At 39.5% G+C, this 16,535-nt stretch overlaps 1 protein-coding gene across 6 annotated transcripts in view; it reads right to left on the reverse strand.

The window, feature by feature from the left end:
- LOC135225729 (prostaglandin reductase 1-like) overlaps window positions 1-16,535 on the reverse strand; it is a 394,759-nt gene that overhangs the window by 200,923 nt on the left and 177,301 nt on the right. For all 6 annotated transcript variants that reach the window (XR_010317076.1, XR_010317074.1, XR_010317073.1 and 3 more), the window contains one exon: window positions 9,250-9,368. Coding sequence is in view for 2 of the 6 variants with exons in the window: in XM_064265110.1 (XP_064121180.1) it covers window positions 9,250-9,368 (119 nt within the window). In the remaining 4 variants the exon portion in view is untranslated. The remainder of the gene's footprint in view (window positions 1-9,249; window positions 9,369-16,535) is intronic.

Here is a 16,535-nt window from a genome sequence, read left to right on the forward strand (position 1 = left end):
AAACAGCGGTAAAACGGGTCCTAGCTGGCTAAAATTACGTGAAACACTTAGGCAGTACTTAACTTAGCTGCGGCAATGGCTTGAAGTTCCACAGTACAGAAAAATCCCAAAACAGAAGCACAAAAGCACTGTGAGAGAAAAACGTGTGTGCAGGATGCTGCTAACGGAAAGGATGGCCGCTAGAGGCGCTGGTGTTGGCGTGGGTGAGCAAGTAGTAGTAGTTGCTGGCGCGGGCTGTGCAAGGGGATTTTGTGGAGGAGAGATCTAAATGACAAGAGGCCTGTGGTAGTGGTTTCACTCGCCCCAGTACCATACCGACACCCTCTTTTTATTTAGGGTGAGCGAGTCAGAATGCTCTGACACCCCCTTATAGTTTTCTCTGGTAATGTTAGCATTATTTACCTTAGAAATATGAACTGAAAGGATATTTCACGAAGCAACACGGGCTGAGCCCAGAAATACCACAATACATCAACTTACTGTTGGCAAAGGCAGACTTTTAAAGTAAACATGAGGATTTTGCAAACAAATAAGTAATAGTCAAGAATGCAAAAAAAAGGAAAGAGAGATAAAAGAACTTTTCCACAAGGAAGCTGTTTAAACAAACAATCGAAGGCATGCAGAAGCTGAAAACGGTGCCAGTTTGTTCATTACAGAGCCGAGTTACTTTTACAGTAGTGAAAAATCATAAAAAGCAATTGTCACTAGATTGGCCTTTTACAGTAGCAAAAATGAAAGTGATTTGGTCAAATCAAGTGTAAGTGAAAGAAATGGGCGAATAATCATCCTAGCCCAGCTGATAAGTCAGTGAGAAGCAGGGCCATTCTTCTCTCTCTCTCTCTCTCTCTCTCTCTCTCTCTCTCTCTCTCTCTCTCTCTCTAATTTCAAAGTGGCCACCGAAACAACTGGAACTCACAAGCAAGCTTTTTTTTTTTTTTTACTGTATTGCATTTGATTGTTTTCATGTTTCATTCACTGTGAAATAACATTTTATTTTTTATGTGAATTGGTACTGCTTTTATGTACTATTATCCCTCTTACGCCGACTGGACGTATTTAACGTCGACATTTTTTGTCTCCCGTGTGCCGAACTAGACGTATTTTATGTCGACTTACAAAAGTTTTTTTTAAAATTCGCGGAAAAATACTTATAGGCCTACCAGCCTAAAACTTTTGAATCACGCGCCTTGGGGGATGCTGGGAGCTCACGGATCAAGGTGTTGTTTTGTTTACAATCGTTACGCAGGCGCGCAAGCGCGAATTTCTTTCTTGCCACACTAAAAAGTATCTGTGACACATCTCGGAAATTATTTCGTCACTTTGACATAATTTTTGTACCATTGTAAATTAGCCGTTACATGAAGTATTATATATGAAAATGTGCGCACTTTTATGTAGAATACAACAATAAAATACTCATGTTTGTAGCTTTTATCAGTTTTGGGATATTTTCATATAAATAACGATAATTGCCAAAATTTCAACCTTCATGCCTTTTAGTTTCACTTTTATCATACTTTTTCTGTTGAATAATATTACTGTTGTACTATACGTACAAGCTGTTTATGTATTTATCATTTTTATGCCTTTTAGTTTCACTTTTATCATTTTATCATAGAGATATTTTTAATATTATACTGTAGGTGCAATGTATTTAGCTTTTTTTTTTCAGTTGCTTAGTTGATATACTACGTACATACATCTTAATATAATATGGTTTTAGAAATAAAATATTTATTACTGCAGTTGAATTTATTATACAAAAATACAAATGAAGATCAAAATACGAAAATAGAAAAGTTACAGTTCAAAAATAGAACATACAGCTGTAGTACAAAATAGAAAATACATATGCATGTTAAAAAAATAAGCAAAACAACACTCAAAATTAATGTTCACTGGGTGCTTGGTTCGACGTCATCAACACTTTCTTCATACGCACGGTCGAAAGAAAGATCAGCTGTTAAGTCAGGCGAGGCAGGGGATGGGGAAGGGGTGGTTACTGCACTGGCCGATGTAGGGGAGGGGGTGGCTTCGATGCTGGATGAGGCGGGCTTTTGCGTTCGTTTGACAAACATGCTAAGCGTCGTTTGGATCTTCTGCTTTTTCTTTTCATCGTAGATTTCTTTGTATGGCCTCATTACTTCTTGCATAGATCTCTCTATCCGGGCAAACCGTTCAACATTCGGATCCATTCCTTCCAATTTATGCAGCATTGTTTTAAGCATTTGTATGGCTTCCGATAATCCCTTTACAGTAAACTTTCGTTCGTGCTCCTCCTCTTCTACAACTTCCTTTTCTTCCTTTCTTCTTTCTTCTTCAGCTTTCCTTTCTTCTTCTATTGCTAACAGTTCTTCATTTGTTAATTCCTCAGGTTCTTCACTTATCAGTTCTTCAATTTCTTCTTCATCACATCCTAACTCAAGTTGCTTTGCCAAGCTAACAATTTTTCCTCGGACGTTGCTTAATTCCTCTTCGTTATCAAAGCCAACAAAATCTCTGAGGAAGCGTTTTGCAGCAGTGTTTCCAAATACCAGTCATACATTTTTCTGTCACCAAATCCCAAGCTTTAGCGACATGCTTGATACAATTTTAAATTGTTGTAACGTATTTCCAATAATCGCGCAAAGTCAGCTCAGGGTTTTCATCCATAGCTTCGATGGCTTGGTCAAAGGAAATTCTTACATAGTGCGCCTTGAACGTAGAAATCGCACCCTGGTCCATGGGTTGGATTAGGGGGGTGGTATTAGGGGGAAGGAAGACAACGCGCACGTTAGGATGAAGATCATCCAAGTGCGTCGGTGTGGCCAGGCGCATTGTCAAGCACTAATAAAATCTTAAACGGAATGCCCTTATCGCTACAATATGACGTGCCTCGGGAACAAAACAGTTTAAAAACCAATCTTCAAACAGTGCTAGCGTCATCCAGGCCTTTCTGTTACTTCGGTAATAAACGGGAAGGGCATGTTTGTTCACATTCTACAGTGAGCGTGGGTTTTCTGAAAGCGCAATCAAAAAAGGTTTTAATTTATGTCCTGCGATGTTTCCACAGAACAATAGCGTGAATCTTTCTTTGATTGCCTTATGCCCTGGTGCACTCGCGAATTCTTTGCTTATGTACGTACCTTTCGGCATCTTTTTCCAAAACAAGGCAGTTTCGTCCACATTAAAAATCTGTTCAGGCAAATATCCTTCTTTCACAATTAGTTTATCAAATTCTTCAACGAATGCTTAGCAGCAGGCGCATCACTGCTAGCAGCCTCGCCTTACGTCAGAACATGGTGCACTTGGTACCAATCTCGGAATCGACGAAACCACCCATCACTCGCTATAAACTCCAACGAGCATATTCTTCACCTCCTTTCTCTTTTAACATTTTAAATAAACTTGTTGCCTTGCTTTGCACTGCTCGCAACATCACTTGCACAGTTTCTTTGTCTATTACAGTAGACCCTTGACTCACGAACACAATCCGTTCCTAGACCTTGGTCGTGTTCCAAATTGTTCGTGACTCGGAGCTAACCTTTCCCCATAAGGTTTAATGGGAATAATATTAATTGGTTCTCGACCCCTACGAACCAATATATATTATGTATATTTTGCCTTATTTACACAGATAATGTAAAAGTCAGTGTAAAAAACCTTAATATATCTAATAATATAATTTAAAATGGTAAACTAACACTATAAAAACGTTTGTAAAGTGAACACTTACTATGACTGGCGAGACTTCTGCTTGACGGACAAGAGAAGAGGAGGGTGGTGGGTGGGGAGGAGGTTATTGTGCGGAAGGAGACCCTCCCCCATCCAGGTCGGGGAGATCTCGTTCCGGAGATTCAACTCTTCTAGGTTTTTTTGGTGAACGTTTAATCACAAACTTATCCAATGTCTGTTGCCTTTTCCTTCCTTGCATAACTTTTCTGAAATGGCTCATTAAATTTTCATTGAGCATATTCACGATCCTGTTCGTAACAATTTTGTCCGGATGATACAATTCAAGGAAGCACTGGACATCATTCCACTTTTCCAATGCGGCTTTTATCACATCACATTTCTTTCTTTATTTCAATGGTTATCTTCCTCTGCACCCTCTTCTCACCATCACTCTTCACTTTCTTACTTTCACCACCACTCTTCACTTTCTTAGGGCGGATTATGAAAGAAAATCACAAGTTTTAGCGCAAAAAATGCTAAGCGAATTGACGAACGTCTTGTACACAATGAGATGAGACAAAGAGCGATGCGTGGGTGACGCCGTGCGTGGGCGGCTGGAGGATGGCTGTTCCCATGGCAACTCAAACGCTCTCACGTGTGCTGGGCGATTTCGCGCATTTTTCAAATGTTTGTGTCTAAAAATTAGTTTGTGAAACAAAGTGAATTGTTATTTTCCAGAAATTTCCAGCATTTTTCAAATGTTCATGTCTCAAAATTAGTTCATGACCCAAACAGAATTTTTATTTTCCGCATTTTTTTTTGTTCGTATCTCAAAGTTAGTTCGTAGGTCAAGGGTGAAATTTTACCTATAATTTTGGTCGGGGATCGAGTTGTACGTGGGTCATGCGTTCGTGAGTCAACTGGGTCTACTGTATCTTCCAGCCACGTAAATAACTTTTCCAATTCTTGCTATCGGTCCTTCACGCTGTTTGGTGATAATAGTAGACTTGATTGGGGCTGCTCCTTTCACTGCGTCCTTAATCCTTTCCTTGTCCTTTAGAATGGTGGAGACCGTGGAGTGGGAGAGATGGAGACTTCTGCTTATACAATTAACTTTCATCCCACCTTCATATTTCTTGATTACGTCCATCTTCATCTCCAACGTCAGTGCCTTTCTAGCTTTCTTGGCAGAATTGCATTCTGATGAGTCAGACTTTCTCTTAGGGGCCATGGCAAAGGTGTAATGAAAAAATGTTCCTGCTACAATGTTACAGTACTGCTACAATGTCTAGACAGTGAGTGAGGTGGTTGGGATGAGTCTGTCTGGGATGCTGTGCTGCCGGCGCCGTCGTAACTGTCATACCAGCGCCGGCATGCACTACGCTACCGCGCTGCCAAACAGTAAACGCCGCCAAATATAAAAAAATAGACCCCTGTCGGACACTGTCGTAAGCACGGGTAGACGTAACTCGGATGGTAACTGTATATAAAGTTTTATATATGGAAATGTGCGCAATTTCATGCACAATACAACTAAAAACAACCCATGGTTGTAGCTTTTATCAGTTTTGAGATATTTTCATATAAATAACGATAATTGCCAAAATTTCAACCTTCGGTCAACTTTGACTACCGAAATGGTCGAAAAACGCAAATGTAAGCTAAAACGCTTATATTCTAGTAATATTCAAGCATTTACCTTCATTTTGCAACAAATTTATGGTGAATTTATGAAAAAGATAACATTTTCTCTACGTCCGCGCGGTAACTCTTCCGAAAAAATCATACGTGCGATTGTGGTAATGTTTGCACAATTTTAAATTAGCCGTTACATAAAGTTTTATATATGAAAATGTGCGCAATTTCATTTAGAATACAACAATAAATAATTGAAGGTTGAAGCTTTTCTCATTTTTTGAAATATTTGCATATAAATCACGATAAATAGAAAAAAAACCACGTTCGGTCAACTTTGACTCTAACCGAAATGGGTCGAAAAACGCAATTGTAAGCTAAACTCTTACAGTCTAGTAATATTCCAGTCATTTATCTTCATCTTGAAACAAATTCGAAGTCTCTAGCAAAATATTTAGATTTATGGTGAATTTAAAAAAAAATCTTTCCTTCCCTCCGCGCGCGGATTCTCCGCCACAAATCTCCGAAATGCGTACGTCCTTCTCGGAATATTTGCTCCGTTTCATATTAAGCATTTCATGGAGTTTTATATATGAAAATGTGCGCAATTTCATGTAGAATAAAACAAAAAATATTTGAAGGTTGTAGCTTTTCTTTTTTTGAAATAATTTGCATTGAAAAAAATAAAAAATATATATATAAAAAAATTCGACATTCGGTCAACTTTAACTCGTCAGATATGGTCGAAAACTGCAATTGTAAGCTAATACTCTTACAGTATAGTAATATTCAACCATTTGTCTTCAATTATTTTTTGTTGTATTCTACATGAAATTGCACACATTTTTATATAGAAAACTCTATGAAATGCCAAATATGAAATGGAGCAAATATAATGATAATGCGACGTACGCATTTCGGAGATTTGGGCGGAGAATCCGCGCACGGAGGGAAGGAAAGTTTCTTTTAAAATTCACCATAAATCTAAATATTGTGCTAGAGACTTCGAATTTGTTTCAAAATGAAGATAAATGACTGAATACGTATTACTAAACTGTATGAGTTTTAGTTTACAATTGCGTTTTTCGACTATTTTGGTAGTCAAAGTTGACCGAACGTGATTTTTTTTCTATTTATCGTGATTTATATGCAAATATTTCGAAAATGAGAAAAGCTACAACCTTCAATCATTTTTAGTTGTATTCTACATGAAATAGTGCACATTTTCATATATAAAACTTTATGTAACGGCTAATTTAAAATGGTGCAAACATTACCAAAATCGCACTGGAATAGAGTAGCAATTCCCAACCAATAGTTCCGCCCCCACCGAAGTGGGCAGCAGCAATAACATAGAATATGGAAAACAGAGCGGAGGGAACAACGGTACGTAGAACTCCAATGTATACATCCTGGCGCATGTGATGGTAGACCCCACTTCGCCGGAATAAACACAGGCCAGAGACATAATATTAAGCTCTGAAAGTCTCCGCCTACTCCGGAATCCATAATCTCGTTATCACAATAGCTATAACCAGCGGGGTTGGCCTGATACAAGCAGAACAGGGAAAATAGGTAAAACCTAAGCTTGAATCTGATCGCACCGGAGAAGAGTAGAAGTTCCAAGTCAATTAGAAGTGCATCTCTAAGCCTAGTTCCGCCCCAACTGGAGTGGGGAAGCAGCGATAACACTAGAGAAGTACGGAAAACAGAGCGGTGGAACAGCGGTACATAAATTCCGGCGTATAGCCTCCTGGCGGGTGTGATGGTAGACCACACCTCGTCGGAATAAACACAAGACCGGAGACATACCAACAGAGATTACATAATCTACTAATCCCCCAATCTCCTCCGACTAATCCCTAGGACCGTGCTCTACCCTCTAGCTGTTGTTAATCAGTAGGATTACTTGGGCAGCGAGCTAACAAAGCAGCGCCGGAACGAGTCCGGGACGGGTGTGTGTGTGTGTGTGTGTGTGTGTGTGTGTGTGTGTGTGTGTGGAGGAGAGTGGACGAGTCGTGATTGCCTGGCCACAGCAAGAAGTTATCTAGCCTACTACTAAGGGGGGCAGAAGACGGTAGGCCAACTGACACCCTACAGGGGGCAATGGCCCAGGCTACACTCAACAAAATTAATTCATAAAATAATTGATGAGGAATTATTGGAAGTACTGACGAAAAAAGGGGGGGAGAAAACCGCACCCAACTAAGATCCCCGCCTAACCCTCCGAAATTGGTACAGATCTGGTCAGGTAGGCTAAGATGGCTCCTATAAGGACGTCACGAAGAGGACACCTAGAACCTAACTCAACCATCCAAAATCAAATCTACCGATCTGGTCAGGTAAGACAGGCCTAGACCCTACATACGTAACAAGAGAGGAACTTTCTAGTCCTGGGCTACCCTCCAAGCAAACATATCTGCCTGGTCGGGTTGGCGGTACAAGTAGCCACTAAGGGTGGTCGGATAAACTCAACCCGCCTAGCCCACCCTCCAAATCCTAGCCTAGGTCTGGTCGGATAGGCTAGGGTAGGTCATCGTGAAGAACTTCCAACCTCATCAAATATAGCAACACAAGATTATAATAAAAAACTAAACTAGAAATATACATGCATGAGCACAGCAAATGAATGAGGAATCATAACCTCTTAAAACTAAACTGGCGTACCGCTAGGCTAGCCTAGGACACTTAAACCACAACACTCCCATATAACGTAGTATGTAGCATATCACCGTGCGCATGTAAGGGAACCAACTCGCTCCTGAGTGACTGATGATAACGAAAAAGGCCCTATAATAGGCTAATAACGTAAGGATCAAACCGTAATAAAGAAGGGTCTCAGTATACGTCAAGAGCGAGACGGTAAAATATAAGAAAACATTAGCCTATACAGTGAAGTGCTGAACGGTGAACAAAATTACATAACGAAATAAAATTCTGATATAATTGCGCATGTGTCCAACCATGCATCCAAAATGGCGGATTCGGGAGAGCGTCATGCCTGGCTCCCATGAACAAGAGTCTTAAAATAAGGGTAAAATATTGGATGCATCGTTGCCCCATCATGTTCAAAAAACAATAAATGGAATACTCAACTTAGATGAAGAAGCTTCTTGGTCAAGAGAAGACATGATGCTTCGCAAAAATACTTCCTGGAGACAGCAAAAACGGTGCGCGTGGACACGAAGAGTGCTAATTCAGGAATGAGGGTTCTTGGCAGAGGTAGTAGTAGCGAGCAGAAGGTAGACATTGTAACGGCACCTCTCTAGAGGGGGATTTTGAGAGAGGAGACATCTAATTGGCAAAACATCTGTGATAGTGTTTCCACTCGCCCCTACGCTATACCGACACCCTATAGGGTGAGCGAGCTGGAGGTAGTAACTCTGGTATATTTAGCATTTATTTATAACTAGAAATGAGTGCTATAGGGATATTTCACTGGCCGACACACGTCGAGCCCAGAAAACCTTATTTTTTAATGAATATTTTCTAAAACTGCCATAAAACCGAAGCCCCATAGAAATAAATCGCCAATAACCGGGGACCACCTGTATTATAAAATTACCGTTGTATATTGCCACAGTACCAAAAATCAAAGCAATATAAACAACCAATGCCCAAGAGAAAAGCAACCACTAAATCTACATGGGTTTTTACCACTTACAATCATCATGAAGATGGAAGGGGGATGGTGATTTGAAGCATGTCAGCACAGACTTATCTTACAGAAGAAAATACTTGATAACAAAGAACAGCCAGATTGGGATCAGTAATAACTACAAACAGTAACTTAATGCCACTAATGACCTTAATCACAAACTATTTCATATCTGTACAAAACATACAAATCACTCCATGGCCTTAGGTTAGCTATTTGTTAAGTCCCAAGCTGACTTGTAAAGCAACCTTTTAAAGTTTAGATACTTCAAAACTTAACAAAATATGAGTCAAAAGGCTTACCCTTAAGTTTTGCTATCTGGACTACAAGGCTGCCAACAGCTCCAGCCGCACAATTAACCAATACAGTTTCTCCTGCCTTTGGCTTACAAATTTCAAGGAATCCAAAATATGCTGTATTGCTGAAAATATGACATACTCCATCAGTGCATACAAATCGGCTGAATCCTTTATATATAGTACGTACAAGTAGCACTGCTCTACAAGCATAAGAATATATTTAAAACAGTAAGGGTGACACCAAGAGAGATCAACTAAAAGAAATTTAAATGTTGCTGCCCCAAATATGCTAGAGGTTTATTCTTTTATGAATTTTTTCAGCTGCAAGCTAGAACTTAAGTAAAATATCTGGTATTAAAATAATTAAATTTATATCAAACACTACAGAGAAACAACATGTCAACACCACAGAGAAACAACTACAGTGGTACCTCGAGATACGAAATTAATCTGTTCCAAGGCGGCCTTCGTATCATGAACTTTTCATATCTTGGACCGCATTTTACATGTAAATTGGCTAATCCATTCCAAGCCCTCCAAAAACACCCCAGTAAATTTCATAATAAAGCTAAATTGACCTATAAACAATGAAATACAACAACAACTTGGACCATTCAATACCTAACTTAATACATACTGCTAATATACCTGTAAATAAAGTGTATTATTGTACATGGTATACAAGAAATACTGTACGTACATACGTACGTATGTAGTAAAATGCGGAAGCTTACCTTTCGAGTGAGGCTATCTCCGAAAGTGGCGACAGAGGAGGAGGACAAACGGCAGATACATACGTACACTTCACTTTACGAAACACACAAAAAAAATAAGGAAAACATAAACTAAACTTTACGAAACACATTAACAAAACTGCAACACTTAACTTTACAAAAAACTTGAAATTAATTTTTGTTTTTTGTTTTTTTAACAAAATTTCAACTTCTTCACCACTTTCAACTTTCCGTTTTTTAGTATCACTTGGTTCTTCCTTTTTGCTTACTACTCCTACTAAAGGCCTCTTTAAAAAATAACTACCCAAGGAAGATTGCTTCTGCCTACTTTTGACAATGTTCCTGAAACGACTCAGGCAAACGTCATCGAACTGTGCAAGCATACGACCTGTATAAGCCTTTTCAGGGTGTCTCTTTTCTATGAATGATTGCACCTTATGAAAAGCAGCTAGAGCATCCTTAATTTCTGCCGTTGTCATAGAGTTGTCGTCCTCCTCCTCGCCGCTGCTAGAGAACTCTTCTCGAACGACGTTATGTTGTATGGCCTCCAACTCCTTCAGGTCATCCGTCGTAAGCTCCTCTTGGTGCTCCTCAAGAAGGTCATTGATGTCGTCCTCATCGACGACCAGCCCCATGGACTTGCCGAGTGCAACAATCTTGTCAAGATCTGGTTGCGAAACAGTTTCAGGATCATCAACTGTTTCTGAATCTACAGCACCAGCTTCGCCCACGTCGAATCCCTCGATGTCTCAGGCGGATATGGCATCAGGCCAAAGTTTCCTCCACGAGGAATTCAAGGTTCGCCTCAAAACCTCCTGCCAAGCTTGGTTGATGAGTCAGATGCATATTACGATATCGAAATGCTATTTCCAAATTTCAAGCAAGGTGAGGTTTGTGGCATCGGTGATGTCGAAACATCTCTTGAAAAGATGTTTCATATACAGCTTCTTGAAGTTTGATATCACTTGCTGGCCCATGGGCTGGAGGAGAGGGGTGGTGTTAGGTGGAAGATAAAGAACCTTGATGAAGGAATACTCTGCTAGGATATCTTCCTCAAGGCCAAGAGGGTGAGCACGGGCATTGTCCAACACCAGCAGGCATTTCCGAGGGAGGCGCTTCTCTTCCAAGAATTTCTTCACTGTCGGGCCAAAACACAGATTTACCCACTCGGTGAACAAAAGCCTCGTTACCCAGGCTTTTGCATTAGCCATCCACATCACTCGAAGCTTCTCCTTAAGCATTTTGTGGGCCTTGAAGGCTCAAGGAGTCTCCGAATGATAGACAAGTAGGGGCTTCGCCTTGCAATCCCCACTGGCGTTCGAACAAAGTGCGAGCGTAAGCCTGTCTTTCATAGGCTCATGCCTGGGTAGCTTCTTCTCTTCCTGTGTGATGTACGTCTGATGAGGCATTTTTTTCCAAAAAAGGCCAGTCGCATCACAGTTGAAGACTTGCTGAGAACTGTAGCCTTCCTTGATCATTATCTCGTCGAACGTCTCTTTAAAGGCTTCGGCCGCTTTCGTGTCCAAGCTGGCCGCCTCCCCATGCCGCACCACTGAATGGATGCCAGTCAGTTTACGGAATTTCTTGAACCACCCATGCGAAGCCTTGAAGTCTAGGGTTGGCGTTGATGTCCCTTCTCCTCCGTTGTCTTCAGCCTGGGCAATCAAATCACCGAAAATAGCGCTGGCCTTCTGGCAGATTGCCGTCTCCATTATCGTATCGCCAGCGATTTCTTTGTCTTTTATCCAGACAAGAAGAAGCCTTTCCATTTCATTGTGCAAGTGGGTCCTCTTGCTGGACAAAATAGTCACGCCCTTGGAAGGTGTAGCTGCTTTAATGACATCCTTCTGCTTAAGATGGTGCCTATTGTAGACGGATTTCGGCCGTATTCCTTGGCGATCACACTCAATCGCATACCAGCTTCATACTTCTTGATAATCTCCATCTTCGTCTCCAAAGAGAGCATCCTCTTCTTTCCGTGAATTTCAAGTTTCTTGGGACCCATGACTACGTATATACTGTACATAATTATGTTATGTGGTATGTATACGTATGTAGTAAAGTTCTCACACAACACGATAAAGTATACTACAACGAAATCACTAACGAATTTACGTTAATAAAGGAAATCATGAGAACGAACGAATACCGCATGCGTACAATACAGATGATGCCGTGCAGTGGCTGAAGAAGCATGCTGCTACGTAGATGCATCATGGGAGGGATGCTGACCAATAGGAGAGCGGGAGGATGGTGGCAAGTCTACTCAGTTGGCGGGGGCTTGTTTCAAAATTGTTATCAGTGGTCCGGGCGAATCTCGGACTTTATAGCAACAACCTTTAGTATCTTGAACAATTTTCGTATGTAGAGCCATAAAATTTTTCGTATTTGCTTTCGTATCTAGAGTTTTTCGTAAGTTGAGCCTTTCGTATCTCGGGGTACCACTGTATATAAAAATTATGACATGCTATTTTGACCAAAAAATCCATTAGGATAAAATTTTACATTGTTATAATAAAACAAAGTTATATATATACTTACCAAATAATTACATAGCTATTAGTTTCACTTTCACAGTAGCCTAAATTCAAATTTCACGGTAACGACTCCAATGTTCTGTGTAGGTGAATATTAAATAGGAATGACTTAGCAGACAACCTCATTCTGTTTATGTTTAAGTCCATCAGAGAGGAGGAGGGAGGACTCAGATCATATACTAATTACTTGGTAAGTACATATAAAACTATTTCTATTATAAAAATGACATTTTTATTTAAGTAACTTACCAAGTAATTACATGGAGCTCAATCCCACATTGACAGGAGGTGGGATACATGGACATATTTTCCTTCTAAACATTGCGTTATGTAATGAATTAGCAACAGAAAAGTTGCTGGCACTGAATACCATGGATGTCATTCCTCGTTAGTTACGAAAACCCTGCAGTAGACACTGCCTCTGGTTGGTGCTCAACTTAACCTGCAGTGGTGTGGCAGTAAAGTATCTAAATTAGCACATATCTTCTACCAGCCAAGTATAATGGCAATGAAGATATCGATAGCTCAATCATCCGAGATTTTGAGAATGTAAACTATATCGAATGCAAATGACATGTGATAAAAAGACTTATATTCTGTAAAATACATTTACTTTTTCAAATTATAATTTTCTCCAGAAAATATTCATCTTAAGGTTTATAGACCTTTTCAGTTTTTAGAATTACGGATAGAGATCCTACTCCTGTAAAAAAGTGAGAACTCGCTCATCCTGACGTCTAATTATGGGAGCTATCCATGGTAATTGCAGTAATTACGTAGTTGTTTTATTTACAATATCAAAAGTTGTATCACTAGTGATTCACTTGATTATCCTACAGTTTGTACCATTACATATTAGGTTACAAGTGTTTTGTTTACAGAGTCAATAGTTGTGACTATAGCCAACTATCGAAACAACTACCGACACTTCAAGGGTTAGCCTATCATTAAAAATCTCACAGGATTTTAAGGTTGTCACAGAATGCCTCTTACATTATAATTTTCAATAATCTTAAGTTCAATTGTGGTTCTTACAGTTTTCCTCACCAAATGAGCATGGGAACAATGGCTATGAACAGCGACTGACCTAACCACTTTGTATTCAAAAATCACACAATTCCTTGGGTCGGTTTCCGGATTTTCATTTAAGCTCAGATACATTTACTCAAAATTTTCTAATGAAATCCGATTATTTCAAGTTCTAATACGATCAAGGTCCGGCTCTACTGTATAAGAGGAACAGGGAACTCCAGAGAAGACTTCTGCTGTGAAGGGGCTGAAGCACAGATCCTTGAGCTGGGAAGACCCTGTCTAACAGAAGGACCTAAGATACTCCCAGAGTCTGGCAGGGACAAGGAAGGGAGCTCCCTACATCTCTAAGTTTTCATTGAATAGCCATGAAGATTGAAGGAAAGGGTTGTCTGGTTCATCGCTATTTGAACTTTGTCTTCTAATAAAAGGAAAAAAGTGGGACATGCCTTTTGCTGATGACCAAGCGGACTCACAGAAAAATGAGCGAACTTGTAGATCAACATGCAGATTCATCAAAGACAGCCGCACGGATTAGCTGCTGATTCTGTGGACTCTACAACAGTTATGTGGACACAACAATATCCGTGTGAACTTGGCATTACTGAACTCGATAACGCCTCGAGCGTGATCTTCGATGACATCTTCAAGCAGAATGAAAACATGGAACTGTACGTGGTAGAAAATATCTTGAATAATTATGAAAGTCTTGAATAATTCCATAACTGCAAAAGCCTGGGCACTGTGAGTGGGCACTCAGACAGCACCAGGTGCTAGGAAGTTGGCACCAGGAGCTCGGGAATGGACCCAGGTGTTCAGGAATTGGTGCCGCATGCAAAAGCAGGTCTGTGAAGGTGCAAGGCAGTTCTCTTTTGTTTGGAGCCCAATTAAAGTCATTCAACAAAGAGTGGTGTTCCAAATTCAGCAAGAAGGACGTGATAGGCTAGCTTCCTTGCCATTGACAGGAAGCAGAGTGCAGCAATCATCAGGGGCCATGAAGAACTTTACAGCATTTCAAGTCTTCGCCAGAAACCTCAGGATTGGATGAAAGCTGGAGGAGCCGCAAACCCCTCATAAAAACTGTCCAACTGATCCAAGGTGTTGGTGGACACCCGAGTCGAGAGTAGGCTCATCCCCTAAGATCCCAAGCAAGAAGGGGAAAAGGGGCTAGAATTCGGAATATCTGAAGCGGCAGTGATTCTATGGCAGATGGAAAACCAGAAATTCCATGAGATGAGCCTGAAAATCCAAAAGAGGACTCTAGCCAGTGCTTCTGCTGTCAGTAAAGAAAATTATAGCTTCCAATAAACTTGACAAGGCGGCCTAGAACCATCTAGGCACTAGAGAGAGGAAAGACAAACGCCACTTGTCTTGTTCCTTTAAACAAAAACCCAGTTTCAATCTTAAAAGACTTCTAGTATGACTTAGGAAGAACCAAAGGAGGAAGCTTCCACCAAGCGTGAAAACTCAAGACACAGATGTCCTTGTCCTGGGGTAGACTTGGCCCTTGTGTAATCGGAAGTGGTGCACAAGGAAAATAACAAAATCTTCTTAACCCTTAAATGTTGAGCCAGTATTTCCAAAAGTGTCTCCTGTATGCCAGCAGCGTTCGAGAGTGAGCGCCGAAGCGGAAAATTTTTTTTTTTTTTTTTTCAAAAAATCACACCACGCTTAGTTTTCAAGATTAAAGAGTTCATTTTTGGCTCCTTATTTTGTCATTGCCTGAAGTTTAGTATGCAAACATCAGAAATGAAAAAAATATCATAATCATATATAAATATTAATGGAATATGTGACAGCGCAAAAAACATATATTTAATTGTATACAATATTCGTGCTGTGAGCAAAACGGTTAAAGCTAACGAGTTAATTATTTTTTCATTGTATTGTACACAAAATTGCAATGATTTTGATATATAACAAATCATAAAACGATCAAAGCAACACCGAGAAAATATTATCACAATATGATGCATCGATTTGTAATGCACAGACGTAAAAAAAAAAAAAGCTGTTTTCAAAAATTCACCATAAATTGAAATATTGTGCTAGAGATTTCCAATTTGTTGCAAAATGAAGGTAATTGATTGTATATTACTGGACTGTAAGTGTTGTAGCTTACAACTGCAGTTTTCGACAATATCGGTTGATTTAAAGATGACCGAAGGTCGAATATTTTCTATTCATCGTGATTTATATGAAAATATTTCAAAACTGATAAAAGCTACAACCATGAGTTATTTTTTGTTGTATTCTACATGAAATAGTGCACATTTTCTTATATAAAACTTTATGTAACGGCTAATATAAAGCTGTGCAAACATTACGACAATCGGACGAAAGAATTTATGATTTTTTCGGCAGAGTTACTGCGCAGACGTAAGTAAAAAGTTTTTGGCACTTATCGTGATTTATATGAAAATATTTCAAAACATAAAAACTACAACCATGGGTTGTTTTTAGTTGTATTCTGCATGAAATTTTGCACATTTTCATATATAAAACTTTATATAACAGCTAATATAAAACGGTGCAAACATTACGACCATCGGACGAAAGAATTTCTGATTTTTTCGGCAGTTACCCCGCAGATGTAAGGAAAAAGTTTTTTTCAAAAATTCACCATAAATCGAAATATTGTGCTAGAGACTTCCACTTTGTTGCAAAATGAAGGTAAATGATTGAATATTACTAGAATGTAATGGTTTTAGCTTACAATTGCGTTTTTCGACCATTTCGGTCAAGTCAAAGTTGACCAAAGATTGATGTTTTGGCACTTATCGTGACTAATATGAAAATATTTTTTGTTGTATTCTACATGAAATTGCGCACATGTTCATATATAAAACTTTATGTAATGGCTAATATAAAATGGTGCAAATATTATGACAATCGGACGAAAGAATTTCTGATTTTTTGGGCAGTTAGCGTGCGGTCGTAAGGAAAAAGTTTTTTAAAAATTCACTATAAATCGAAATATTGTGCTACA

This window comes from Macrobrachium nipponense, chromosome 13 (assembly GCF_015104395.2).
Source record: "Macrobrachium nipponense isolate FS-2020 chromosome 13, ASM1510439v2, whole genome shotgun sequence".
Lineage (NCBI taxonomy): Eukaryota > Metazoa > Arthropoda > Malacostraca > Decapoda > Palaemonidae > Macrobrachium > Macrobrachium nipponense.